At 61.0% G+C, this 26,734-nt stretch overlaps 8 protein-coding genes across 17 annotated transcripts in view; 2 read left to right on the forward strand and 6 right to left on the reverse strand.

Moving 5' to 3' along the window:
- Nucleotides 1–7,088, forward strand: part of VPS37C (VPS37C subunit of ESCRT-I) — a 23,345-nt gene extending 16,257 nt beyond the window's left edge. Inside the window, exon 7 of the transcript XR_013774663.1 lies at nt 7,078–7,088. The gene's annotated coding sequence lies outside the window, so the exon portion shown is untranslated. The remainder of the gene's footprint in view (nt 1–7,077) is intronic.
- TMEM132A (transmembrane protein 132A) lies at nt 339–6,622 on the reverse strand. 2 transcript variants are annotated; one of them, XM_079309402.1, is made up of 11 exons: nt 6,325–6,622; nt 5,315–5,523; nt 4,711–5,229; nt 4,279–4,634; nt 3,669–3,827; nt 3,400–3,592; nt 3,186–3,329; nt 2,910–3,112; nt 2,414–2,690; nt 2,009–2,200; nt 339–1,930 (listed from the first exon to the last, which is right to left on the reverse strand). In XM_079309402.1, the coding sequence occupies exons 1-11, from the start codon at nt 6,377–6,379 to the stop codon at nt 821–823; spliced, it is 3,417 nt and encodes a 1,138-aa protein (XP_079165528.1). In that variant the 5' UTR covers nt 6,380–6,622; the 3' UTR covers nt 339–820. The 2 variants fall into 2 exon arrangements, with proteins under 2 accessions (XP_079165528.1, XP_079165527.1); XM_079309401.1 differs by having other exon boundaries at nt 4,711–5,244; nt 6,325–6,621.
- On the reverse strand, nt 7,085–9,328 carry TMEM109 (transmembrane protein 109). Of its 2 annotated transcripts, none has more exons than XM_079309412.1 (4): nt 9,179–9,328; nt 8,143–8,370; nt 7,939–8,041; nt 7,085–7,854 (listed from the first exon to the last, which is right to left on the reverse strand). In XM_079309412.1, exons 2-4 carry the CDS (start codon nt 8,353–8,355, stop codon nt 7,484–7,486), a joined length of 687 nt encoding a protein of 228 aa, XP_079165538.1. In that variant the 5' UTR covers nt 8,356–8,370; nt 9,179–9,328; the 3' UTR covers nt 7,085–7,483. The 2 variants fall into 2 exon arrangements, with proteins under 2 accessions (XP_079165538.1, XP_079165539.1); XM_079309413.1 differs by having other exon boundaries at nt 9,189–9,319.
- An 82-nt stretch (nt 9,329–9,410) lies between these two features.
- PRPF19 (pre-mRNA processing factor 19) lies at nt 9,411–13,447 on the forward strand. The gene is made up of 16 exons (XM_079309403.1): nt 9,411–9,546; nt 9,715–9,864; nt 10,093–10,169; nt 10,310–10,451; nt 10,536–10,609; nt 10,707–10,769; nt 10,855–10,896; nt 10,981–11,055; nt 11,179–11,254; nt 11,390–11,499; nt 11,637–11,792; nt 11,876–11,945; nt 12,216–12,301; nt 12,528–12,698; nt 12,807–12,912; nt 13,004–13,447. Exons 1-16 carry the CDS (start codon nt 9,528–9,530, stop codon nt 13,099–13,101), a joined length of 1,515 nt encoding a protein of 504 aa, XP_079165529.1. The 5' UTR covers nt 9,411–9,527; the 3' UTR covers nt 13,102–13,447.
- A 147-nt stretch (nt 13,448–13,594) lies between these two features.
- ZP1 (zona pellucida glycoprotein 1) lies at nt 13,595–18,162 on the reverse strand. Its single transcript, XM_079309996.1, has 12 exons — nt 17,882–18,162; nt 17,568–17,689; nt 16,876–17,496; nt 15,831–16,614; nt 15,583–15,726; nt 15,311–15,495; nt 15,028–15,125; nt 14,742–14,869; nt 14,484–14,673; nt 14,256–14,406; nt 13,947–14,031; nt 13,595–13,866 (listed from the first exon to the last, which is right to left on the reverse strand). The coding sequence occupies exons 1-12, from the start codon at nt 18,039–18,041 to the stop codon at nt 13,748–13,750; spliced, it is 2,787 nt and encodes a 928-aa protein (XP_079166122.1). The 5' UTR covers nt 18,042–18,162; the 3' UTR covers nt 13,595–13,747.
- Nucleotides 18,163–19,191: 1,029 nt separating this feature from the next.
- Nucleotides 19,192–21,827, reverse strand: LOC306803604 (acyl-coenzyme A amino acid N-acyltransferase 2-like). Of its 5 annotated transcripts, none has more exons than XM_079309206.1 (4): nt 21,697–21,827; nt 20,591–21,060; nt 20,015–20,217; nt 19,192–19,782 (listed from the first exon to the last, which is right to left on the reverse strand). In XM_079309206.1, the coding sequence occupies exons 2-4, from the start codon at nt 21,051–21,053 to the stop codon at nt 19,195–19,197; spliced, it is 1,254 nt and encodes a 417-aa protein (XP_079165332.1). In that variant the 5' UTR covers nt 21,054–21,060; nt 21,697–21,827; the 3' UTR covers nt 19,192–19,194. The 5 variants fall into 5 exon arrangements, with proteins under 5 accessions (XP_079165332.1, XP_079165331.1, XP_079165330.1 ...); XM_079309205.1 differs by lacking the exon at nt 21,697–21,827 and adding an exon at nt 21,552–21,647; XM_079309204.1 differs by lacking the exon at nt 21,697–21,827 and adding an exon at nt 21,496–21,580.
- A 515-nt stretch (nt 21,828–22,342) lies between these two features.
- CCDC86 (coiled-coil domain containing 86) lies at nt 22,343–24,649 on the reverse strand. Its single transcript, XM_079309359.1, has 4 exons — nt 24,168–24,649; nt 23,707–23,836; nt 23,299–23,373; nt 22,343–22,735 (listed from the first exon to the last, which is right to left on the reverse strand). Exons 1-4 carry the CDS (start codon nt 24,344–24,346, stop codon nt 22,616–22,618), a joined length of 504 nt encoding a protein of 167 aa, XP_079165485.1. The 5' UTR covers nt 24,347–24,649; the 3' UTR covers nt 22,343–22,615.
- Nucleotides 24,630–26,594, reverse strand: LOC306803661 (membrane-spanning 4-domains subfamily A member 15-like). 4 transcript variants are annotated; one of them, XM_079309357.1, is made up of 6 exons: nt 26,226–26,585; nt 25,906–26,025; nt 25,642–25,698; nt 25,144–25,299; nt 24,910–25,029; nt 24,630–24,762 (listed from the first exon to the last, which is right to left on the reverse strand). In XM_079309357.1, the coding sequence occupies exons 1-6, from the start codon at nt 26,388–26,390 to the stop codon at nt 24,754–24,756; spliced, it is 627 nt and encodes a 208-aa protein (XP_079165483.1). In that variant the 5' UTR covers nt 26,391–26,585; the 3' UTR covers nt 24,630–24,753. The 4 variants fall into 4 exon arrangements, with proteins under 4 accessions (XP_079165483.1, XP_079165482.1, XP_079165484.1 ...); XM_079309356.1 differs by lacking the exon at nt 24,630–24,762 and having other exon boundaries at nt 24,779–25,029; nt 26,235–26,594; XM_079309355.1 differs by lacking the exon at nt 24,630–24,762 and having other exon boundaries at nt 24,791–25,029; nt 26,226–26,587.
- Between the last annotated feature and the right edge of the window lie 140 nt (nt 26,595–26,734).

The raw sequence follows: 26,734 nt of genomic DNA on the forward strand, positions 1-26,734 counted from the left end.
GGAATCCCCACGGCACCCCTAAATAAAGGGAGATGCTGAGGGCATATTTGGGAATGTTGGGGACCGGCCATGGGGAGGACATGCAGTACCAGGCCAGTGTTGGGGTTGGAAAGGTGGAGGAGGAGAATGGCAGGAGAGGGAGGTAGGAGATCCCTTATCCCAAGGTGACCCCAGCTGGGCCACGGCCAGGCCCTGCCCTGGATCCAATCCCGTGACCAGTTCCCATGTGGAGCCAAGGTCAAGGACATGTGCCCATTCCCAGAAGCCTGGCACTGCCACAGGGGCAGGGTGGGACCCAGTGTCACTTTCAGAGGAGATGGTACAGATGGGAATCACAATTTGGTTTTTTTTAAATACTTTTATTTTTGTAACAACGTCAGAATTAAAAATTTTCCATAAATACCAGCCCCTGGCAGCCCCTTCCCGGGCATTCCCGATAAAAAATGTGTACAAAACGGATGCGTGGCCGAGGTGAAGGTGGGGGGGATACAGGATCCTCCCCGGGATCAGACCACAGGAATCATCACCACCATCATCATCACCACTATGAACACCATGTCGCAATGAGACCCAAAGCAGTAAGAGCATCCCAAATTCCTCCCCGGTGCCGCCGGGATCCAGCCCCCGTAAGGACAGGGCTGGGAGACACCCCCCTCACCCTCTGTGGGCACCTTGGTGTGGTCCCAGGAGGCCACCAGTGGTCCCCGGCACATCCCACTGGGAAGGGGGGTCGGTGTCCCCCCAGCACGGCACGGGGAGGAGGTCGGGCCCTTACTGGTTTGCCCGGGAATTGGGGGGTCCGGGAGTCGCCCCCTCGGGGTCAGGAGCTGCCGCGGATCCTCTCCATGTAGCTCCGGAGCTCCTCGGGATCCCGCAGCCCCATGTCCTCGCACACCCAGCGGATGTCGTCCTCGCTGGCCACCAGGATGGACTGGACATGGGGGGCGGCCGGGGGGGGCTCCTCGGGGACGCGGGGGGGGCCGAAGGTGACAAACTCCACCCGCTTCCTGCGGCCGCCCCCCGGAGCCGCCCCCTCCTTGCGGGACAGCGGCGGCGCTCCGGGGGCCGGGGAGCCGGGGGGAGCCCCGTCCTCACCGGAGCCCGGGGGGCCCCCGCAGCCACAGGGGGGGCCCGGGGATGCCGGCGGTTCCGGCTGCCGGCGATCCGGCTGCGGCCGATCCAGCTGCTGTCGATCCAGCTGCGGCCGATCCAGCTGCTGCCGATCCAGCTGCCGGCTCAGCTCTTCCTGGTCGGTGCCCAGCCAGACCCAGTTGTGGGGCTGTGGGGCTGAGGGGGCCCCGCCTGGCTCGGGCAGCTCCTTCTGCTGGTACCGGAGCACGAAGAAGATACAGTTGACGAGAAAGATGAAGATAGCGAGGCAGAAGACTCCCAGGAGCACGTACATCCCAATTTCCAGGTCAGTCACCCGCTCTGGAGCCTTCACCATCTCCTCCTCTTCCTCCTCCTCCTCTCCCATGCCGGCGCGGTTGTGTCCGTAGCCTTCCTCCTCATCCTCCTCCGAGGAAGACCCCTGGAGCTTGGTGGCCGCTGGCCCCACGCCCGCAGGGTCCCTCCGCCCCACGGTCACCGCTTCCCCGGACATGGCGCCCTCGGCCCGCGGGAAGGGCCGGGGGCTCCCGGCAGAGGGGACCCCCACCTCCAGCCAGGCGGTGCCGGCGGCCAGGGCGGAGCGGTGCCGCCCACGCCGGCACGGTTCGGGGGGGTGCAGGCTGAGCTGCAGCAGGGCCCCCCGGCCCGGCCCCTCAGCCACCACCCACGGGTGGGCAGCGGGGGCCCCAGGGGACCCCCTGATGGTGGCGACGGCGCGGTCAAGGGATGTCACGGTCAAGGCCACATCGTGCCACCCGTAGAGCTCCAGTGGGGCCAGCGTGTGGTCGGAGAAGGACAGCCAGATGGACAGTGTTGCTTCCTGGCGGGATGACAAGCGGGGTGGCAGAGGTTTGGGGGACACCAGGGAGACTGGGGTGAACCCCCACACCCATCTCACCTGCTTGAGGGCCCGTAGTGTGGGTGTCCCCAGGACGGTGGCGGTGACCACACCAGGATGATCTGGCTGTGTCCGCAGGGATAAGGAGAGCCCAGCCACCACCTGGGCGTGGAGCTCTGTCACCGTCACCTTCTCCTCAGAAACCACCAGCGTCTGCTCCCCCAGGATGGAGTCGGAGAGCGGGGAGCGCACCTGGAAGCAGCTTGTGAGTCCCCCAGCATTCCTTATGGCCACCTTTTCCTATCCTGTGCCAACCCCTCCATTCCCTCCCTCCCTGTATCTGGCCCAGCTCCCACTAGGATCATTTCCAGCTCCCCAGCTCCATCCCTCCAACCTTCCCTCCAACCTTCCCACACCCCCAAATGTCCCCAGGATCCCAGATTCCCCACAAACAACCCCATTTACCTCCACGGAGGTGACGCCAGGCTCCCGGCCCACCACCACGGCCCCCGCTTCCAGTGAGGCCACGCGGGGGTCCTGGACACGGGTCCGGGCAGCCACCAGGTGGGTGACATCCAGGAGCCACTCAGGGCCAGGCAGGTAGGACAGGTGACGGCCACCATCCAGGGGGTGGGCCACAAAGTGTGCTAGGACACGGAGCCCCGTGCGCTGGTACTGGGGCCGGCAGCCCCGTGCCCGCCGCTCCGGCTCCTCTGCGGCGTCCTCAGACTCCACCATGGCACTAGGGACAGGGACAGGGTGACAAGAGGCCCGGATGGGGTTCCTCAGGGGCAGGGGAACAGGGATTGTAGGACAGGGTGACACGGATTCCGTAACAGAATGATCAAAATCCCAGGGCACAGGAGTGTGTCAGGGGGCTCACCGATGCATCCCCATATCTCAGGTCTCAGCCTCATTCCCGTCTCCCCCTTTTCCCACCATCCCATTCTGTAGGCCTCACCTGTCAGGTCCCCCAGGCAGTCTCCAGCCACGGAGCTGCTCCAGGATGGGATCACCCAGCTGGACACGGAGCGGGAGCAGCGGAGCCCAGACGGAGAAGCTCAACTCTGCCCGCAGCCGGCGCACCCAGAAATCCACACGGGCCCCTCGCGCCCCTCGGCTCTCCTTGCCCCCCACAAACACCAGGTCGCAGGAATCTGACACCTGCAAAGGCACATGGAATTCCATGGGAATCTCCCAGGGTGAGGTGGGATAATGAGGGGATAGCAGGACTCACCTGCAGCACCTGCTTGTCAGCAGATTCACATCCTACAGGATCCGTGAGCTCGGACACTCCACCCCCTGCTTCCACAGCCACCAGTTTCACTGGGATAACGCGGGGGATCCCGGTCAGCGGCGCCGTGTTCAGGATCTCCAGCTCCTGGAAGCACAGCGGGATGAGGGGGCGCTTCCCACGGGACCAAGGGGTGGAATGGGACGGGGGCACCCACCTGCACCAGCGGGACGAGAGCGCGGACATCTCGCTCCGACACCTGGATTTCCCAGACCAGTTTGTCCTTCTGTGCCTCGGGATCCTGGCCAGGATACTCCACTTGCCACGTGAGGGGTCGCGCCGGCGCCAGCCCTCCCGTCCCGTTTTCCACCACCACATCCAGGTGCAGGAACGCGGCCGGCTCGGACACCCTGTGGCACCGCACCAGGATCAGGGCGGACCAACCCGTAATTCCCACTGGGATGAGGGTATTGGGATATTCCCTACCTGGAGCTGTCAGGGGTGGCAGGGATGTCCCCAAGCTGCCGGCACGTCACCACGGCTGTGGAGTGCTTGGGACCGCGGGAACGCTCCAGGTGCACGCTCCAGGTGCTGGGAATTGTGGGATGGGCTGAGACCACCTGCAGCCCCTTCTTGGCCTTGATCCTGCCAGGACACACGGTGTCACATGGTGTCAGCTGGTGTCACACAGTGTCATTAGCAGTCACACAACATCAAAAGGTGTCACACAGAGTTACACAATGCCCCAAAATACACAGTGTTAAACAGTGTCACACAATCTCAGGTGGTGTCAGACGGTGTCCCACAGTGTCACTCACAATCACAGGGCGTCACTTACTGTCACACAATGCCACACAGTGCCACACAGTATCAGATCCTATCAGATGGTGTGACACAGTGTCACACAGTGTCACACAATGTCACTCAGTGCAACATGTGAAATGCTGTCACATAGCATCACACACTGCCACAAATTGTCACACAATGTCACTGACTGTCACAGTGTGTCACTCAGAGTCAAACAGTGTCACACACTTTCACACAGTGTCACACAGTGTCACACGCTGTCCTGGTGTCCCCATTGTCCCGCTCTCACCTCAAGGTCAGGCTGTCAGCGGTGAAGTTGCGGTGCAGGGCGATGGTGGCCGTGAAGCGCTGCCCGGGCCACAGGGGGACATTGGGGACACGCAGCAGCACCTTCTCATCCAGCCGCACCTCCTGCCGCCGCTCCGGCTCTCCTGCCCGCAGCTCCAGCATTCCCAGGAATGTGAGAGCCTCCTGCTCCTGACTCCCACACTCCCCCACGCTGTAGCGCAGCTCAGCCGGTTCTGGGCGCTCCGGAGTCTCCAAGGGGTTGGAATCCCGCCGATGGCTCCGGTGGGAATGGAGAGATCCCAGGGAGAACCAGCGTGGAGGGATCTCCAGCTCCACCACGCACACGCCCAGTGGGGCCTGCAGGGGAGAGGGGGTCCTGGGATTAGGCTGGTGGAGAGCCGTGGGTCCCCAGGGTCCCCAGGGTGGCACTGACCTGCAGGCGACACGTCCCCCGGGCCACCCGCCCACGGTGGTGAGCATGGAGAGTGACACAGGGGAGATCCCGAGTTCTGGAGCGATCCCGATCCCTAGAAGGATCCCAGTTCCTAGGGTGGTCCTGCTGCTCACGGTGATCCTGGTCCTTGGGGTAGTCCCAATTCTTGGGGTGATCGTGGATCCCAGGGTGGTGCCGGTCCTTGGGGTGATCCCGAACTCCACGGTGGTCCCGCTGCTCAGGGTGGTCTTGGTGCCTGGGGTGGTCCTGCTCCCTGGGATGATCCCAGTCCGTGGGGTGACCCTGATCCCCAGGGTGGTCCCGGACTTCAGGATGATCCCAGATCCCAGGGTGGTTCCAGTCCTTGGGATGATCCCGGGTTCTGGTGTGATCCTGCTTCCCAGGCATCCAGTCGGGCCCGTGCAGATGGAAGAGGACACGGGCCACGGGCTCGGCAGGGGACACAGAGCTCTCCAGGGACACAGCACGGATGGCCCAAGCTGCTGAGCTGGGGGGGCTCTCCATGGACACCTTCTGTAAGGACACCAGGATGGTGTGGCTAGGACACCTGGGGTGGCCCAGGGGACACAGGAGGCCTGGTTACCTGGCGGATGCTGAACGGGGCATAGGTGGCCTGGACCAGGGGCTGGGATCCGGCACGAAGCAGCAGGAATGTCTCAGAGCGGGTGTGCAGGGAAGAGTTGGGAGCCACATCCTGATCCACCCTCTGCAGCCGGTAGGACTCGGGCACCCCAAGGACCTCCAGCTCCGCCGGCAGGAACACGGGATCCGGGGGCTCCCCATCACCCCTCACTGCAAGGACAAGGATGTGTCACATCCCGCAGGGACTCAATGGGAATGGGGTGCACAGGGGTGGCAAGTGGGGGTCTTTGTGCCCACTTTCGTGGCAGCATACAGGGTGACCCCCTGCCTGGGCCATTCTGAGGTCACCCCTGCCACGGTTGCCCCATCCCAGGCTTATCACACCCCTGCATCAGGACTGGGTCACTCGGTTCCCCCAGTCCCGGCTGTTCCCTATGGGAATGCATTCCCCACTGGGAAGAGGGCTGGAACCGTGTCTTGCAGGGTGGGATCCAGGCTCACGGTGCCCTGATCAAAGGGATCCCTCATCACAGGGAGCAGATCCAACCTGGATGCCCGGGCAAGGCTTCCTCACGGCCGGGAATTGATCCCACCCGGGCGATCAGGCGTACAGGGAGAGAGGCGAGGCACATCCCGGGATCCGGGGGAAAGGGGAGTCCCTGGGGCGGTGGGTTCCCGTAGGGATTGGGAGGAGATTCCCTCCTCGAGATCCCAGCGGATCCCACGTTCCCCGGGTGACCCCCTTAAGATCCCAGGCGGTGGAGGGGGCATGGATCCCCGCGGAATGGGGAACGCGGGGAAGGAGGAGGAGGGGGTGAGCTCGCCCCTGCTCCCGGGATCCCGGCGGAACGGAGGGATCCCGAACGCGGGGAAAGGGGAGAATCGATCCTTGCGGGACCACACGGGAGCGGATCGCGGCAGGAAGGCGGGAGGCGTGCGGAGCGGGGTCGGTGCCGGTGCCCGGTGCCGTTCCCGGTGCCCGGTGCCATTCCCGGTGCCGTTCCCACTTACCCGGGGCGCAGAGCAGGGCGGCGGCCAGCAGCGCCAGCCGGGGCTCCAGGGCCATGGCCGGGGGGCTCGGTCCGTCCACCGGTGCCGCCGGTGCCGGTGCCGCCGGTGCCTCCCGTCGCTCCGCCGGTGCCTCCCGTCCCTCCGCCCCCGCGTCCAGACAATGGGGCCGGGGCGGGACCGGCACCGGCGCCGCCTCGTCCCGCCGGGTCCTAAAGCCCGGCCGTGCCCGGTGCTCCGGCTCCTGCTCCCCAGCCCGAGACACGTCTCATTCCACTGCCTATTCCCAGCCCTGCTCCCCATTCCCCGCCCTGTTCCCCATCCTCATCCTCACCCCACTCCTCACGACCACCCCTGCTTCCCATTCTCACCCCCTCCCACTCCCCATCCCCATCACTGCTCCTCAACCTCTTCCTCATCCCAGTCCCTGTGCCTCATCCCATTCCCATCGCCACCCAGCACTGGACACCCCAGGCCACATGGAGACCCCCGGAGCATGGCAGCGGGGTAGGAATTCTACCCCCAGCTGCCATCCATCTTTCCCTGTTCCACTGGGGATACTGGAGACATGGGAAAGACAAGGACATCTGTGGCCAGGGGCATGGAGCGAGTAGGAAGCACAGCAGGAACAGCTGGAGGGCAGTGGGATCCTGGCATGGATGAACTACCCTCCTCTTCCTCCTCCTTCCTTCCCACCCCGAATGGATTGGGGGACTGGCTCTGAGGCTGAGCACCTTCCCATGGGAAAGCACTGAGGCCAGGCTGGATAAATCCATCTTTATTCCAAACCACGTTATCAAAACCGTTTAAAAAGCAGCTTAAAACCCAAAACCTGACAGTGGGGGGACCCCAAAACAAGCAGAGCCCCCGGGATGGGGAATGGGATCCCCTCTGCACCCCAAGTCAGCTGAGCTGGGACAACATCCCCGGCAAGCAGGGAATTTGGGGCTCGTGGGGGATTTTGGGGTGAAGGCACTTATAGCATGTGTGGCAAGGCACAGCCCCCGATTTTGGGGTGCTCCCAGAGTAATGGGGGGTCCCCAGGACCCCTGGGAGAACTGGAAAGCAGAGGAGGGGGCTCGGGAGGCTCAGCAGAGCGGGGGACACATGCTTGGGATGCTCGGGATAGCAGAGCCAAGCTTAGAAGAAGCTTTAGGGGGGCTCAATCCTCCCGGTTCCGGGGCCCCCCAAACTTCTGGCGCCGCCGCAGCTCCTCCACCTTCCACTCCAGGCTCCGCACGGCCGCATCCAGCCGGGCACTGGGATCTGGGGATGCCACCAGGCTGCCCAGGAGGCCGTAGAGCACCCACAGCCCCAGCAGCATCCCCGCCTGCACCGTGGGGCTCTCCTGGGAAGCGGCCACGTGCAGGAAGGCGCAAAGGAAAAGGAAAAGCTTCACCCAGTGGAGGAGAGGGAGCAGCAGCCGTCGAAGCCGGGATAGCACCCAGGATCCCAGCAGGGCGACCACTGCCCACAGGAGCACTCTCTGGACTTCTGTGGGAGCCAGTGCTGCCGCTCGGACCAGCCGGTGGCCTGGGAATGGGATCTGGGAGTCAGCAGTGGCGGTGGCACCAGCAATGGGGGCCAGAGCCGTCCCATGGGGTGAATCCCACTCACCGCTGATGCTGGAAGCAGCCAGGAGATCCCCCAGGATCCCACAGAGCGTGGTCAGGGCTGCTGAGATCCCAGAGGAAACGATCCAGAGGGTGGTGGAGAGGCTCTGCGGGGAAGGACATGGATAAGGGAGTGGGAATAGAGGGCGTGGACTCCCATGTCCCTGCACAGGGAACTCTAGGGAAGGTTTGGGAATCAGGATCCCACCTCAGCCACCATCTGCAAGAAATGGTGTCCCACCCAGCTTTCCAGGGTGTCCCAAGTGGTTCTTCCCATCCGGAGCAGCAGGTCATCAGAGGCGGCGGCGTGTCCCCGGAATCCCTCCTGGCCATCCTTGGCTCCATCCCCTGCTGATCCCATGAGGAACGGGATCCACAGCAACAGGGCCAGCAGGGCCCAGTGCCCCACGGCACTCCCCATCCTGGAACCTGGGATCTGTGGGGAAAGGGAGGGGAGGGGGTGCTGGGAGGGGGGAACCCTGCTGGTTTTGGGGTCCACTTGCTGGTTTTGGGCTCCCCCAAGCAGGAGGGGAGGGTGGAGGCCCCACAGCCCAGTTCCATGCCCCCCCTCGGCACAGGCCTGGGTGCTGCTGCTATTTTTGGGTTAGATAAGCGTCATCAGGACACAGCCAAGGGCACCGGGCCTGGCTGGGAAGGGGGGGCACCCCTTCCCAAAGGAGGGAGCAGGGTGCTCCAGGATGGGACACAGCCACCACTGCCACCCCTGAGACCGCCCGTGCTCCCCACTCCTCCCCAATCCCCCCAGGATCTCCCAGTCCCAGTACGACCAGCCCCACCCAATTCCCCACATTCCCCTGAAACCTCTGATCCCCCCTGTTCCCGCTCCCCTCTCAAGGCCCTCCACCTTTCACGATCCCCAAAATCCCCCCAGTCTTCCCTGGATCTTCCCAATCCCCACTGGATCCCCAAATCTCTCTGTGAGCACCCCACCCAAATCTCCGCGGTCTCCAGGATCCCTCTGATCCCCCCAGGATCCCCGCCAGGCCCCTCTGTACACACTTCCCATTATCCCCCCCCCACCCCTCAGGATCCCCCAGTGCGCCCGTGATCCCCCCAGGGACCCCCACCGCGGCTCCCTCACCCCGCCTATCCCCCCCTGGAGCCCCCCCTGGATTCCTCCCCCGCCCATTTTCCCTCCCTTTCCCCCCGATTTTCCCCGAATTTCCCCCAATTTTCCCCGAATTCCACCCCCCACCCCGGGGTCCCCCCCGACCCCCCCTCACCGGGGCTTCCCTCGGCTCCGCCGCGGGGCACGCCGGGAGCTGTAGTCCCCGGGTTGGCCGCGGTGCATGCCGGGAGCAGGGTCACCATGGCAACACCTGGAGGCGGGCGGCGGCGCGCGGTGCAAGCCGGGAAGCGCCGTTCCCGCCGGCGGGGGGAGCGCGGGGGATGCCGGGAGCGCTTCCGGTTCCGGTGGCGGCGGCGCCCGCGTGAGCGCTCGGGAGCGGCGCGGGGGCCGCGCGCGCCAACCGGAACCGGAACCGGGACCCCGGACCGGAAAGGAGAACCGGAAACAACCTCAGAAGAGCAGCGGGGCCGTAACCGGAGCGCCGCGACCTCCCGGCCTCCGCCATGGCGCTCATTTGCTCCAGTGAGTGCGGAGAGAGAGCGGCCGCAGGAGAGGGAGGGGGGGAAACCTTACCGAATGGAGGATCCCGGGCTGCGGGGCAGGGACAGCCAGGGTCACCTGGGGATCACCGGGCAGAGGGTTCCCGAAGCCCCGTTCCCGTCCCATCCCATCCTTCCCTTTCCCCCGCAGTTTCCAACGAGGTCCCGGAGCACCCGTGTGTGTCGCCGGTGTCCAACCACGTGTACGAGCGGCGGCTGATCGAGAAATACATCGCAGAGAACGGCACCGACCCTGTCAACAACCAGCCCCTGTCCGAGGAGCAGCTCATCGACATCAAAGGTGCCGGGATCGGGAACGGGCGTGGAAACCCGAGAAAAGCGGCTCCAGGGTCGGGAATGACGGTAGCCAAGGGGTTTGCTGGGCTGGGGGTGAGATGCCAAACTCAGCTGTGGAGGCTGAGAAAGAGAGGGCTAAGCAGGGATGGTGAAACGGGAAAGGCAAGGGGTGGGAATTCAGGGATCCATAGCGTTATCGAGGATGTGGATGATGTGCCCATTTTTCTTGCAGTCGCCCACCCGATCCGCCCCAAGCCCCCCTCGGCCACCAGCATCCCGGCCATCCTGAAAGCCCTGCAGGACGAGTGGGTGAGTGCCAGGGCTGGGACCCTGCCATTCCCTGGCTGGGGCTGGGACCCTGCCATTCCCTGGCTGGGGCTGGGACCCCGCCATTCCCTGGCTGGGGCTGGGACCCTGCCATTCCCGGCTGACCCTGGCATTCCCGGCAGGATGCTGTCATGCTGCACAGCTTCACGCTGCGGCAGCAGCTGCAGACCACGCGCCAGGAGCTGTCCCACGCCCTGTACCAGCACGATGCTGCCTGCAGGGTCATCGCCCGCCTCACCAAGGAGGTCACAGCCGCCAGAGAAGGTGACACAGACTGGCAGTGTTCTTGGGAAGGGGCGCTGGGAAGTGCTTTATGCCTGTTTTCCTTACAACTTGTGTTTTTTGCAGCTCTGGCCACTCTGAAGCCTCAGGCTGGGCTCATCGTGCCCCAGGCGGTGCCATCAGCACAGCCCAACGTGGCTGTGAGTCCCTGCTCCCCATCCCAGCCCTTTTCCTGCTCATTCCCAACCCTTTTCCCACTCATTGCGCCCAAATTCCCCCTCTGCATGTGTCACACAGGGCGCTGGCGAGGCCATGGATCTGGGAGAGCTGGCGGGAATGACCCCAGAGATCATCCAGAAGGTAAGGGCAGTATTCCATGTGTTGCCCTCTCCTTCTTCCCATTGCAGAATTCCCAGTCTGTACCCACCCTCCTCTTGTTTTCCAGCTCCAAGACAAGGCGACGGTGCTGACCACGGAGCGTAAGAAGGTGAGTGGCCTTATCCAAGGATTTTGAGGGAGCTAGGACATGCCTTGCTCTAACAAAGGCTGATGTTTATCCCTGTTTTTCCAGAGGGGCAAGACAGTCCCAGAGGAGCTGGTGAAGCCAGAGGAGCTCAGCAAGTACCGGCAGGTTGCCTCACATGTGGTAAGTACCAGGATGGGGAGGGATTGGGAAACTCCCACATGGAGCTGGGAACCACTTCTTGATTCCATTTGGGAGTGTTTTGCTGCCTGAGGCATTAATTTGGGGTTTTCCTCCCTCATACAGGGGCTGCACAGCGCCAGCATCCCAGGAATTCTTGCCTTGGATCTGTGTCCTTCCGACACCAACAAGATCCTCACTGGTAAGGAAGCTTTCCTGGGGATTTCCCACCTGGGAGTGGGTTTCTTTCTCTGGGAATTTGAAGGGGAGCAAGAAACATAAAGCAGGTGGATTTGGAGTTGGTTGGCCCCACAGTCCCATCCCAGTGGTTTTCCAGGTGGAGCCGACAAAAACGTCATTGTGTTCGACAAGAGCTCGGAGCAGATCCTGGCCACGCTCAAGGGCCACACCAAGAAAGTCACCAGCGTCGTCTTCCACCCATCCCAGGTGCGTCTGGCTCTTTCCTCCTTTCCAGAATGCCTCAAATCTGGTTTTCAGGACCCTCCTCTGGTGGAATCTCCTGCTGGGAGCGCTTGGAGAAGTGAATTTTTCCTGTGTGAACCTTCTGGTTTGTCCTCGTGTAGGAGTTGGTGTTCTCGGCTTCTCCCGACGCCACGATCCGGATCTGGTCCGTTCCCAACGCCTCCTGCGTGCAGGTGGTCCGTGCCCACGAGGGCTCCGTGACCGGGCTCAGCCTCCACGCCACGGGTGATTACCTGCTCAGCTCCTCGGATGACCAGGTGAATCCTTGCTCTGTGATCCCACAGATCCCACCTTTGCTTCCCATCCCTTCCATATCCAACACTCTCCGTCTCTCTCCCAGTACTGGGCTTTCTCAGATATCCAGACGGGCCGTGTCCTCACCAAGGTGACGGATGAGAGCTCTGGCTGTGGTAAGCCTTGGAGTTATTATCCCCATTCTGGGCAGCCCTTGGCTCCTGGAGTTCATGGGAACTCCTCTGGAGGAGTCTTGGTAGCCTTCCCAACCTTCCTGAGTCTTCCCAACCCTTCCGATCCCATCAGCCTTCTTGAGTCTTTCCACTCTCTGAATATGCCCAGCTCCCCATATCTCCCCAACCCTCTTGAGCCTTCCCAAACTTCCAGATCTTCCCAACCCTCTTGGGAATCTTCCCAAGCATCTGATTCCCCTGCTGTCTCCTCAGCTCTCACTTGTGCCCAGTTCCACCCAGACGGGCTCATTTTTGGGACGGGAACAATGGATTCCCAAATCAAGATCTGGGATCTGAAGGTAAGGGCTGATGGGAATGTGAAGGAGCAGGGATTTGGGGGGACCTGAGCTTGGTTTGGGGATCAGTCCAAGGAGCGTCACTTTGTGGAATGTTTTTGGAAGTTTCTCAAAAAATCTCAAGATTCCAGCTCCAGAGCAGGCGTTGGTGACACCGTGACCGTGCAGGTCTGTTGGGAGCAGTGCCACATCCCAGTGCTGTGATTCCCTCTGACCTCCTTGTCCCCAGGAACGCACCAACGTGGCCAACTTCCCGGGACACTCTGGCCCCATCACCAGCATTGCCTTTTCTGAGAACGGATACTACCTGGCCACGGCTGCCGACGACTCCTCAGTCAAGCTCTGGGATTTGAGGAAGCTCAAGAACTTCAAGACATTGCAGCTGGATAACAACTTTGAGGTGTGTGATGTCCCTTTTCCCCCATGGTCCCTCTGCTCCAGAGGTTGTGGTATCCCAAAGAAACCACTTGGAGCTTTTTCAATCCCTTGTTGTGATTCTTCTCCGCAGGTGAAATCCCTGATTTTCGACCAGAGCGGGACCTATCTGGCGCTGGGTGGGACCGATGTCCAGATCTACATCTGCAAGCAGTGGACGGAGATCCTCCACTTCACAGGTGAGGGACTGTGGGAATCATGGAAGTGGCTGGGGTGCGAATGGGACAAATCCACTGGAAGTTGTGACCATGGGTTGTTTTCCGTCCCCAGAGCACAGTGGTCTGACCACAGGAGTGGCCTTTGGCCACCATGCCAAGTTCATCGCTTCCACAGGCATGGATCGGAGCCTCAAGTTCTACAGCCTGTAGCCCTGGAAGTGGGGCTGGGATTTTTTGGGATTCAGGGTGGGAGGTGGGTGGGAATATCCAGGTGGGATTATCAAACTCCCCTGTTGTAGCTGTTGGCACAAGGGAAGTCAGATATTGCCTTCCCTGTGCTCCATGAATTTATTGTTTAGTTTTTTTCCCAATTCCGTGTGTTTTCCTCCTTTAGATTGTTTTGTGCTTGTAACTGGTTTGACAAAAAAACCCCAGTCCTGGTTCTGGTGGAAGTTTGATGCTGGGATCTGTGGAAGGAGGGAGGGAAGGGAGGACTGTGCAGTTTTGTAAGCAGTTACTTAGTTTCAATGTGGAAATAAAGAATTATTCCCTGTCATCCCAGCTGGAGAAGGCTCCTGTGAAGGTCTGGAGTGTAGCAGGGTGGGATTGGGAGGGCTGTGGCTGGTGCCAGTTTGGGAATGGGGGTGAGGAGCCCTCTCTCCTCCCCTCCCAAGGACAAACCACCCTTAGAGCTGTGCTCTGCACTAGTTTTATTTTTCCAGCTTTCCCAGAGACATCCAACGGCGCCCAGGTAAAGGCTGGAGCTGTGAGGAGGAAAAGGGGGAGAAGATAACGCAGAGGAATGAAGGGGTGTTTGGAATTAAGGGGTTTTTAGGGAGCAGAAGGCACTCACCCCTTAGCCTCTTTGCTGAGTTCCTCCTCTCTTGGGAACCTCAGGAAAGACGATGCATCCCTGGGATGTTACTGTCACCATGCTGTCACCTGTTTTCCTATCCCCTAGAGACCTCCGCACTCCTGTGGGGAACAGCAGGTTGGCTTGGGAAGAGGGGCACCTGTAGAGGTCTCCCCAAATCCCTGGAGGCTCCCAGACTCACGTGAGGGCACTGCCAGCTGGCAGGAGGGCCGGCAGGGCTCCGGCTGGGCCAGGTGGCACACAGAAGCACTGCAGGAGATGTACACCTGGGAGCCGCAGGAATGCCAGTGTCATCTGGAGATCCCCAAAAAGGGATCCTGAAGGGACCCCCCAAAAAGCATCCCCAAGCCTTGAGGAACTCCCCAAAAGCAGTGTGAGCTTCCCAACAGGAAGAGACTGTGGGCAGCCAGAAGCAGGGTCAGTGCTGGGGTGGGTTTGGGGGTGTTGGGATGAGGGATTCCCAACAGGTATTCAGGGGGATCCCCTTCACCTCCCCCTCCAGCACAGCCATTCCAGGGGGCTCCACAAAGGTGAAGGTGGAGATGACAAAGCGTTGGTAGTGGCTTGGGAATGGCAGCTCCGGAGAGGCCGGACCCACTGGAATCAGCCGAGTCCTGTAGTTGTCCCCTTGGAAGGGACACCTGGGTGGGAAACAAGGACACTGTGTTAGCACAGTGACCCCTCCCCCCACTTCATTTTCCCATCCTTTTCCACTCACCCCTCCACCAGGATGGGCCACTGGGGCTGGGATGTGGGGTGGGAGCCAGGGGAGGCCCAGCAGTGGTGCAGCACCAGCACCAAATTGGGATCCGTCTTCTGGAGCAGCCGGACTTCCACGTAAATGGGGTCCCGGAGCACCCTCACCAGGGGGAAGTCACCCACGGGGTGGTAGGAGCTGTAGGATTCGTCTGTGGAACGTTGGGAAGGGTTGAGTGGGATGGGGAGCGGGATAGGGAGCAGGATAGGGAGCACCCACCGGTGGCAATCCGCAGCTGGAGCCCCAGCGGGCCCGGCATGGCCAGGGCGGCGGCCGTGGGGGGCGCGGCCACCTCCACTCCCAAGGGAAGGAGGTCGCTGGAGTTGTAGATGCACCGAGCATGGAGACTGGGGAAAAGAGGGAGAGAAAGGTGGGAGACTCCCAAAACCTCCATCAGCCCCCTCAGTTGTGGGGACCCACCAGGGACGTGGCAGGAGTGAGGGTTGGTTTGATCCAAGGGGGAATCCAGGCTCTTTGCCTGGATTTTCCCACCCTCTTCCCTTACATGTAGACGCTGTCCCGAGTGATGGAGCCACGAGGGGATCCCTGGACATCAATGGTGGAGATGAGCTGGTTCTCATAGATCAGCCTGTCCTCGATCACCTGTGTAGGGGACACTGGAATGGGAAACATCCTGGGGGGATACATGGATCAGGATTTGAGGCAGTGTGTGGATGAGTTCTTTACCCTGAAGTTTTGGAGGGACTTGGAGCATCCTGGGGGCGCTTCTATCCTGAAGTGAGCCCAGCATGCCCACCTGGGGGCTCTCCAGGGTTTTCCCACCCTACCTGGACTGTGGTTCCGCAGTGGGTGACCGGGAAGCGGAACATGACGAAGGCCTCGGATGTGCGGAGGGGCTCACATCCCGCCTGGCTGCTGGCCAGCCGCACGCTGTCCGGGTTGTACGGCGCGGCCACCATTCCCCGGGGGACCACCAGGACAAAGTATCCCTCCAGCAGGCACTGCACGGTGGCTGCAATACCATGGAGAGGCTCCATCACCTGAGTCCCCTCTCTCGGCGCCAGGGAGGGATTTTGGGATGTGCCTGTGGGTGTCCTACCGGTATTCCCATAATAGCAGGGTGTGGTACGGTCCATGTCGTCGTAGCAGCATCCCGCCTGCAGGCATCCATCCCGTCCCTGTGGAGCCAGGCACGGCATCCGGCCCACCGGCACCTGGCACTGCTCCCGTGTCAGCTGCATTCCTGGGGGAGGCAGAGGGGACACGTCACGGAATGTGGGTTGGAAAAGCACCTTGAGGCCGTTTCCCTTTGTCGCAGCATCCATCCATCCCATCTTCCCAATTTACCTGCCCCTGCCGAAGGGTAGAAGAGTGCTGTGGATTCCAGCAGGCTCCCAGGACGGAGCAATCCAGGCTGGGGCTGCAGCTCTGGGCGTCCCAGGCCTGGCTGGGGCTGGAATCCAGGCCTGATGTAACCCGGCCAGGATGAGAGTCCCGGGTGCACCAAAGCCGGGCCGGGATGGCCAGAATGGAGCGGCCCAGTGTTGCCATGGAGCCCAATCTGAGAGTTGGAGTAATCACTGGGGCGATATATTCCCACCTGGTTTGGGGGCTGAGCTCCTGGGCGCAGGAATCCTGTGGAAGTCTGGGCACCAGTGGAGCTTGAGCCAGGCTGGTTTTGGGGTACAAGCCCAGGGCGAATCCCTGGCTGGTTTTGTCCCCCAGGATGATTTTGTGCTACAGACCCTGGGCGAATCCCTGGTTGGTTTTGTCCCCCAGAATACATCATCCCAGGCTGGTTTTGGGATACAGATCCTGGGCGAATCCCTGGTGGATTTTGTCCCACAGGATGATTTTGTGATACAGACCCTGGGCGAATGCCTGGTTGATTTTGTCCCCCAAGATGCATCATCCCTGGCTGGTTTTGGGATACAGACCCTGGACGAATCCCTGGCTGGTTTTGTCCTCCAGGATGGTTTTGGGATACAGACCCTGGGCGAATCCCTGGCTGGTTTTGTCCCCCAGAATACATCATCCCCGGCTGGTTTTGGGATATAGATCCTGGGCGAACCCCTGGCTGGTTTTGTCCTCCAGGATGGTTTTGGGATACAAAACCTGGGTGAATCCCTGGCTGGTTTTGGGATACAGACCCTGGGCGAAACCCTGGCTGGTTTTGTCCCCCAGGATGCATCATCCCAGGCTGGTTTTGGGATGCAGACCCTGGGCGAATCCCTGGCTGATTTTGTCCTCCAGGATGGTTTTGGGATACAGACCCTGGGCGAATCCCTGGCTGGTTTTGTCCCCCAGAATACATCATCCCCGGCTGGTTTTGGGATATAGATCCTGGGCGAACCCCTGGCTGGTTTTGTCCTCCAGGATGGTTTTGGGATACAAAACCTGGGTGAATCCCAGGCTGATTTTGGGATACAGACCCTGGGCGAATCCCTGGCTGGTTTTGTCCCCCAGGATGCATCATCCCAGGCTGGTTTTGGGATACAGATCCTGGACGCAGGTGCCCTGGCTGGGTCTGACCCCCGGGATGTACAAAATTAGGATGGTTTTGGGATACAAGCACTGGGCGAAGCATCCCTGGCTGGCTCTGTCCCCCAGACTGGAGTGGCTGCACTCCCGGCTGGATGAAGCTTCCCTGGAATTGGGCGACAGGATGAGCCCCACTAGGCTGGGACAGAGGCCCCGAATGAGCCGGACTGGAATGGTGCTGGATCCCAGGAAGCACCAAGCTGGGCTCGTAATGTCCCACGGTGTGAACCTGCTCCACGAGATCTTGGGATGTGTAGTGGGATCCCGTGAGGCTGAAGGAGGACTCAGAATGCTGGTGCAGGCCGGTGTGGGAGAACAGGACTCCTGTGTCCCGAGCCTGCTCCTGCTTTCCATCTGGGAGCATCTCAGAGCTGTCTGGCTTGGGGCAGGTCATGTTGACCTCGTAGGAGGTGACAGGGATCCCGCTGGACAGCAGCTCCTCCAGCTGCACCCGCAGGATGTAGCGGTTCTCCTGCGAGGGGACATGAGGGACAGTCACCCTGGTCCTGCCGGAGGGGACTGCAGGGGGGACAGGAGCGTCACCTTGAACAGGACGTGGCAGCCCTTGTAGCCAGAGGAGAAGATGATGGAGCCGTCCTCTCTGGAATTCAGCCAGTGGAGACAGATGGAGCAGTTGGCCACATCAAAGCGGGAGCCAAACTCGTCTGGAGGGACACCATGGACACAGGGAAGTGACACATCCCGGTGCATGGAAACCCCCTGGGCAGCAGAAACGGCTCATCCAAGCCATTGGGCTCATCTCACTGGGATAGCACCACCATGGAACACTGCGGGTTTGGGGTGAATCCCAGGGAAATCCAGCACCCCAAGGGGATCCAGGGATTCCCCCCACTCACCCAGAACCTTGAAGCGGACAGAGCGGCCGTGGGGCGGGAGGACCAGGAGCTGCATTCCCAACTCTCCGCACTCCTGGCGGTACTGCAGGAGTGCCACGGTGGCTCTGGGCCACGGGGACAGGAGGAAGAGGAGCAGGAGGAAGGAGCAGCTCCGTCCCATGGCGGTGACACGGATGGAGCACAGGGCTCTGCGCCGTGGATTTATATCCAGATGGGATGCGGGGGGGGATCAGGATCAGCTGATCCCGTGGGATGAGCTCTGCCCAGGGCTCCTCGCTCCCGTGCCGCCGGTGACCTCGGTGCCCTGGCCCTGTGGTCACCTCCTGTGGCCATGTCACGGTGACCAAGGACAAACCAAGCTTATCCCGTGCTTGGAGACAGTCCCAGTGAACAGGGAATGGAACTGTGTCAGGCAGGATGCCCAGCTGGATCAAGTTACCCAGCGGGAAAGGAGAAGGCTGATGTGTGCCCAGCTCCCCAGAGCCAGTGGGGACAGTGGTGGCAGTGGTGACAGTGGTAACATCTGGACACGTCACTCCTGGAACACCCATGTGACCAGGGGACACAGTGGCATGGTCCCAGTGGCATCTGACTCAGCCAGTTAACCCAAATCCCTGCTGCACCCTGGCTGTGCCCTGCTGGTAGTGCCACAGGGCATCCAAAGTCCTCCAAGTGCATTCCCTCCGCCTCCTTTTCCCCAGGTTTCCCTTCTGGGATTTATCTTTACTGCGGATTAAACTGCATCACCCCTCCCACCCTTCCCGGAACGCTGGTCACAGCCACTCCCTGTCCCATGCCCTGGGTGTGGGAACAGGGTCACGCCAGCTCTCGGGCACAGGGATCCCGGCAGGAGGGCAAGGAGCTGGAGGCTGGATGTGATTCCCTCAAATCTGCCCGGGAAGCTCCAGAGAGAGCACTATGTCCCCAGAGACACAGCTGGGCTTGATAATGGCCAATATATGTTCTATGTGGACCCCATATATGCCCTATTTATATATACACATCTATGTCTAATACAGGTTTTATATATGTGCTATATATGTCTGAGCTGTCTGTTCTGTATCCTATATATGTTCCATATGTATCCAATATATATCCCATATGTATGTCCAATCTGATATATATCCAATATATATCTGGACGCACACGTATCCCACATATCCTATATACTTATCTGATGTATCTCCCAAATACATCTCCTAAATCCATGTCCAACCTTTGTCCCACACAGAAGCACAGGCAGGAGCTGCCAGTCACACTTTATTCCCTGCAGTGACAATCCTGGTGACCCCCAATCCCTTCTTCCCCATCCCTCACAGCTTCATGGTGGCAACCGACCCCAGATGCAGCTCCAAGAACTGCAGGATCTCCTGCCAGGAATGTTCCTGGGCCCGGGCGTGGGGCTGGGGCTCTCCCCCCCACGCCACCGGCCTGGGAGTGCCGCGGATGCTGGAGTTGCTGCACAGAGGGGATCCAGGGGGCTCAATCAGGTGCCCGGCGCCGGGATAGGACAGGATCCGGCCGCTCTCCGGCGGCATCCGCGCCAGGGCCAGCTCGGCAAACAGCTTGCTGTTGAAATTCCGGTCAGCCTCCCCCACCACAAACAGCACCTTCCCCCGGATCTTCTCCACCGGGATGGCCGAGGCGCGGTAGGCGGGATCCCGGGGGTCGGCGAAGATGGCGGAGTTGTTTATGGCTCCCATCTCGGTCAGCTGGATGCGCTCGGTGTAGTAGGGAATGGGAGGGATGCGGAGCTCCTTGTAGACCAGCGGGTTTCCATACAGGAAGGCCGTGCCGTTGATCCACACTGTGGCCACCACCTGTGGAAGGAAGGTGGCCATGGACAAGGCCACCTCCGCACCTTTGGAGACGCCCACCACGCCCAGGCCTGGGCCTCGGACCTGAAACAAGAGGAAATGGAGCCAGTTGGGATAATACACAGGGATAATACATTTACTGGGACACCCCTGGGTGCCAGGACGAGGGTGTCCTCATGGGATACCTCCAGTCGCCAGGACATCTCATATTCCTGGGACATTACCCGTGGTCACCTGGACATCCCGCTCACCAGGTTCCCTCCAATCCCTGGCACATCCTGGCTCACAGGTGCCTTCTCCACACTCCAGGACTCACCTTGGGATGGCGAAGGAGCAGCTCTGCCGCTTCCTCAAAATATTCCAGGTCCAGCTGGGCCAGGACTCGGGGCAGGTCGTCGTAGGCGAAGAAGGCGAGGGCCAGCACGGCAAAGCCCCGGCTGGCCAAGAGCGCCGCCCGGAACTCAATCAGTCCCCCCGCACCCCCAAACAGGTCAATGACCCCAGGGAACGGGCCCGGACCTGCAGGAGGACCAGGAGAATGTCAGGGATGGGGAGCCAGCAGTGCCTTCCTGCATCCATGGTTGGGCATCCCAGGGGTGCAAGTTCTAGTATCCTGGGGGTCCTGAGGTTTGTTTTCTCAGGGGTCCCAAGGCTGGACAACTCAGGAATCCTATGGTTTAGCATCCCATGAGTCCCAGTTTTGTTTCCCAGGGGTTCTGACACTTGACATCCCCAGGATCCCAAGGTTCAGCATCAGTGTCCCGGGCTCCCAAGGGAATACTGGCTGGTATCCCAGGGGTCCCACGCTTGGGCACCACAGAGCTCCCAAGAACGGGCATCCCGCAAGCCCCAGAATTCAACATCCCAGAATTCCCCGTTGCCCAGTGCTCACCAGGAGGCAGGAACAGGGCTCCACGGACCCTTCCCTCGCGGATGGGCACCCGCTGCACTCCGGGGCCCACGTACCAGCGCTCGGCCTCGCAGGATGCCAGCGGCTGCTCCCGGGGATCCATGTCCAGGCACAGCCCGTCAAACACTTCCAGCCGCACGCGGAAGGGGCTGCCGGCCACATCCCGCTTGACCAGCCGTCGGAAAAGGGTGTCGGGCTGCAGGAACCACAAGAGCCCCATGGGCCAGACCCCAGAGTAGCTGCCCCCCAGGGCAGCGTGGAGCCCAGGATCCACCTCTCCCGCTCCGTCAGCGCGGAAAAAGGCGCGGGATTGGAAGCACTCGCCCTGCTCGTCCTTCAGCCATGCCCGGAGGGTGATGAGCTGGGATGGGGACAGTCCCCGCACCCGGATTTGCACCGGCCGGTCAGCCAGCGAGGACTGCGGTGTCACTGTCACCTCCACCATGGTGCACCTGGGAATGGGAATCACCCTGAGTGTTCCACAGGGATTGCCACGCCCAGGAGGGGGCTGGGGGCAGGGGTCTGTCCCCAGGGATCCTCACGGGGGACCTCCAGCATGGGGTTTGTGGTCGAGATAGTTCTGCTGGCATCCCTCATTCCCTGTCCCTATCCCTCCTTCCCATGTCCCCATCCCTGTCACTGTCCTCGCCTTCTTCCCTGGCTCTTGTCCCCTCCCTTCCTGGTCCCTTCTTTCCGTGATCCCAATCCTCTCTTCCCTGTCCCCACCCACTCCTTCCCTCCTTCCCTTTTCTCCATCCCCTCCTTCCTCACCACCTTCCGCCCTCTAACCCCAAACCCCCGCTCCAAAACCCACCCGGCAGCCGGGACCCCCCTTTTCCATGTGTCTCCCAGCCCGCACCGCCCCCCCTCCTTATCCTGCTCCCCACCCCGGGGCCACAGCAGGGTGGGGATCCAGGGGCTGAGCCCCCAGTGCTGTGTGCACCCCAACGCTGTGTGCACCCCGCTCCCTCTCCGTGCAGCTCTGCAGGCTGGAACAGGGATGCCCGCCCCAGTGCAGCGCTGGGAGGAGACACGCGGCTCTCCCACATCCGTCCCACCAGGAAATGGAGAGCTTCTCCTTCTCTTACCCCACAGGGTAAAGCCTGAGCAGTGCGCTCTGCAGGAGAGGCTCAAAAAGATTCCTTGGAAATCATTAACCCGGGAATGGCGAGAGCAGAGCCCTCCTGACCCATGACCTCGGGCCAGGCTGGCACCGGCCACACCCTGAAATTCCTGCCAGGCTCCGCTTTCCCTGTGGCACCCCCCTCATCTTGGACATGCATGGGACATCCCCCAAAATTGCCACCCCAGGATGAAGCTCCAGAGCTCTGCATTCCCATCCCAGAGCTTCAGACTAATTCCTGCAGTCCCATTTTATCCCAATGCACCCCTTTGTCCCTCCATCCCCTCCATCCCAGCTCACGGCCATATTCTTCCCCAGGAATGCAGAAAGGGGTGTTCACGGACCAAGAAAAAACAGGAATGTTAAGAAATCCACGTGGATTTCCAGTTCTCAGTCCCTGCCAAATTCCCAGTGTTGCCCCCAACAGGATGGTGAGTGACACTGACTCTCCCTTCCTTGCTGACAAGTTCCAGGGCTCATTCCCAACAGAAATTCCCTCTTTGGAGAAAGGGAATGAGGGGCCACGGCACACTGCAATCCTAGGAATGCCTTAGGGAAGGTCCCAGCTGGAGCCCTCAGTCCCCACAGCCACTGGAGGCGAGTCTGTCTTAGTTCCTATTAATTTTTTATAAGGAAAAGGCAAATTAGAGAAAGCAAAGTTCTGTTCCAGCCTCCAGCACAGGCCACATCCTGATCCCACAGGAACTGGGGGATCCAGCAGCTGGTTCCTGTGGAATACACCCCCTCAGCTCTGTCCTGTTCTTTGTCCAACACTGAGAGTCCTGGCAGCGATTCCTGCCTGGCAAGCTGAACAAAAAACCCCCAGAAAGGAGCAGGATCTGTGGGAATCATGGCTTGGGCACAGCAGTGTCCCGATTCCCGCCTCATTCCGTGGCTGTGCTGCGCCTCACGGGCGTCTTCTGGAGCCGGGCCAGCGTGTCCCGCTTTTCCACCCGCCTCAGCTGCTTCTTCTTGGCCCTCTTCAGCTTCAGGGGGTTCCGGATCTGGTAAACAGGGAGAGGGGATTTCATGGAATCATAGGATCCTGGAATGGTTTGGGTTGGAAGGGACCTTAGGGATGATCCGGTTCCACCCCGGCCATGGGCACCTTCCATTAGTGCAGGTTGCTCCAAGCCCTGCCCTGGAGCATTTCCAGGAATGGTGCAGAGTGTGGGAATGAGGCAGGATGGGCATGGATTGCTCCCAGCCTCCCACCACCAGGGATTCAGGATGTAGCAGGGGATTTATCCCAAAACTAACCCCATCCTCACCCTCACAGGTGAGGCCTTCACCACACCCACCCCGAGCTCCTGATGGAAAAGCCATGATTTTCCCACATGGATCCCCAGCAGTGCCACATTTTCCTTGCTCCTTTAGGCTTCAGTTCTGGTGTTCCCAATGTTGGGAGAACACAAAAGACACACTTCCAGCATGCCCAGCTTTGCTGGGAATCTCCCAGTATCCTTCGAAGATGGAGACAGGCAGAGGAACTGGAGCAAATTAGAGGCTGTTCCACGGGGTGCTGGGGTGTTCCCAGTGCTGTTCCCAGCTGACAGAGGGGACTCACCACTTGGACAATCTCAGCTTTCCGCTCATTTTCCAGGCGCCGCTTCAGGTTTTCCTCCCGCCGCCGCTTCTTTTCCTGTGGGAGCAGCACCAAAACCTTCCCTGCAGATCCCTTCCTCCAGGATTAAACCCCTACCAGTGCCAGTGTGCCCACCCAAGTGTGAAATCTGCCATGTCAGCAGCTTTTCCACCCTGGGCGAGGCTGGAATTGACCCAGGGAGTTTATTCCGAGTCAATGACTTGGAGCACGTGACTGCCAGCAACTGGATTTGGCACCAGCACAGGGAATTCTCCATCCCAGCTGCCCTTTTCCTGGGCTCTGCCACAGCTCTGACACCCGGGAAGAGGACAGAGACATGGCATTGAGCTTGGAAAAGATGGGAATTCTCCAGCTCCCCCGCCCTGTTACCTCTTTCTCCCTCTGCTTCGCTTCCTCCAGCTGCCGCGCCAGATCCTGGACCAGCTTCTTCTCCTGCCTCTCCTTCATTTTCCGTGCCCAGGAGCTACGCAGCGCCTTGTCCTGGATCATGTGGGAGAACCTGTGTGGGCACACGGGACGGTGTCGGCTCCCCAAAAACCCCGGGATGCAGCCGGGGCCACTCCAGCTCCTCTCCAGAATTCCATGAAACTTCGCCAACCTCGGGGCATCCGGCGGCATACTCAGCTCCTCGGCATCCCCTCCAAGACACCCTGTCACCGCTGCATCCTTCCGAAAGCCTATGAATACCTCCGGAACGCCCTTACAAGCCCCAGAGAGCCTCTCCAAAAAGTCCTTTCAAAATTCCCCCAGCCTCATGACCCCCGAACACCCCTTCTGGAGCCCAGAGCCCCTCCAAGAGCTGCCCCCTCCATTCCCGCCTCCCTTCCCACCTCTTCTTCCCGGGATCCTTCCACACCCGTCCCGACTTGGGCTTGCCCCGCGGGATGGCTGCCACCGCCTCCTGCGGCTTTTTGCCGCCTTTCCGCCGCCGCCGCCGAGCCGAGGCGGCCCCGCTGGGCCCCTCGGGGGTCGCTCCCGGTCCCGGGGTCGCCCCGTTGCCCCCCTCCATGATCCACGCGGCCCCGAGCTGTCGCAGGCGGATGACGTCGGAACTGCGCTCCCCGCGGAAACGCGAAGCCAGAGCGCCTCCCTGGCCGCCATCTTTGTGCCGGGCAATGCCCTTTGCTGCACAGCTGCAGCCGCCATCTTTGTGTCGGGTACGGCCGCCATCTTTGTGCCGGGCAGCACCGCCCAGCACAGTGACCGCCGGTACCGGGACCTCCCGAACTCCCTGAAACACACCCGGGGCGAGCCCCTCGACCCTCCAGCCCTCACCCCGAGTAACCCCCGGAGACACGCGCGGGCTGGGCTGGGGGAGAGGCCTTTATTGGGTCCGAACACGCCGAGGGCATCCCAGCGCGCTCCGATACCGGGGTCCCCCCGGGATGCGGAACCACGTGCGGAGCTTGGCTGTGGCTACAGCGCCTGGGAAAACAAAACCAGGGAAATCCAGGGAAATCTCTGGGAGCCACCCAGGAACGCCCGGATCGGGGCGGCTCTTCGCAGGAAGGAAGGGGTGGATCAGCATTCCAGGGATGTCCAGGGATTCCCGTGGATCCCCGCCTCCCTCACCAGCTGGGTGTATGTGTGCTGCCGGACTGTGTCGTATCCAAACGCCAGAACCGCCACGGCCACGCAGAATTCCAAGAGGTCGAGAATCACCAAGGTGGAATCCAGCACGTTGCTCAGCAGCTGCAAGGAAGGGGAGAACGGGAAGATCCCGGGATCCACCACCCGAGCACGACCTGAATCCTTGAGCATCCCACCCGGAGAATTCAGTCCCCAGTGCAATCCCGGTGTCCTTACCTTGCTCTCCATGCTGAGGCACCATTCCGGGCGGATATGGAAGGGCCCGGAGCTCTCGCAGTCGGGAATATTCCGGGTGATGGCCGTGCCATGGATCCCGGTGGCCACCAGCGTGCTCAGGACAACTCCCACATTGACCACACAGCAGGTCTTGACCTGCAGGAAGCACCTGGTGACATAGATCCCGAGAAGGGCTGCTTCCCACTTGGATTATTCAACTGGGATCAAAGATCTCCTGGAGAAGCCGCCCACTTTTGTCCCCCTCATCCCACTGTGATTCCAAAGCCTTGAGGGTCTTCTGGACCTTTGATCCCCCTCATCCCACAGTGACCCAGACCCCCATCCTGTGCTCCATGTGGGAGAAGAGGGCTCTTCCCAAGGGGAAGACTGGCCTGTGGATCCTGTGGGATGAATCCAGGCTGTTCAGGGGTCCTGGCAACTGCTGGAAGGGATGTAAGGAATGGGGGGACACGTTGTCCCTCCCAGCCTGGATCTTACCAGCACAGGGCTGTCTCTCCTTTCACTTTCCACCAGCAAAGAGCCCGAGACCAGGAGCTACTTGGAAAACAGGAGGAATTGGTGTCAGCAGCAATCCCCTATCCCCCTTCCTGGTGTCCCTCCAGCTGGGGATTGGGGTTCAGGGATGCACAAACACCCCAGAATGAGGGGAGAGGGGGTCAGTGGACAGCTGGTGACCTCGGGATATTGTCCCCAGTCCACCAGGATTCCCTGAGATTCCCATGTCCTCGTCCCCCAGCTTACCAGGATCCCCAGCCAGAAGAGGATCCCGCTGGCCACAGGGAGGGAAGGGTTCCTGTGCTCTGACACTGTCAGGATGATCCCGAAGCAGATGTGGATGATTCCGGCGAAGATGTGGATGGTCTGGGGAAGGATGAGGGAGAGGGATCCCGATCCCATTGCCATGAGACTCATCCCACCCCAATCCCACGTCACAGTGCCGGGAACAGACTGGGAGAGGCACCTGTTCCTACATCCCCTCCGCCCAGCCAGGGAGAACCTCCAGCAGGCCAATTCCTGCGGATCCACAATCCCTGCTGGACCCCTGGCAGGCCATGTCTCACCCCCAACACCTTGGGATGAGCCCTCCGGAAGACTTGGGTTTGGAATGACGTCCTGGCAGGTGCCTGGGAGCCTGAGGCCAGCTGGGCCGCCCGGGGATCCGTGGCTGGGATCACCTCCGTGATGATCCTCACGCTGCCAGCATCAGTCACCGTGGTGGCTGCCATGGCCTGGGAAGGATCCAGGAAGCTGAAGGAATCCCCAGGTGCCTTCCTCTTCCTCTTCCTCCTCTCTGCAGTCCCTTTGCTGTCCGAAATCCCCGGGAGGTGCCGGTCGGGCAGGGACACGCTCCTGCTGCCCTTTGCTCCCTGCAGGAAGCTCACTCATGGAATGCTCGTCAGGCCCCTCTTGCTCAACGAGGCAGCTTTGCCAATGGAGGCTCCCAAAATCCTGCACGGGAAGAGGGAGGGACAGGGAACCCCTCCCCAGGCTCTGTGGCCTTAGGAAGGTCTTTGGATGCTTTTTCCCTCAGGATGCTTCAGGACCCCCTTTACCAGCATTGAGCGAGTCC

Source organism: Erithacus rubecula (assembly GCF_903797595.1).
Source record: "Erithacus rubecula genome assembly, chromosome: 6".
NCBI lineage: Eukaryota > Metazoa > Chordata > Aves > Passeriformes > Muscicapidae > Erithacus > Erithacus rubecula.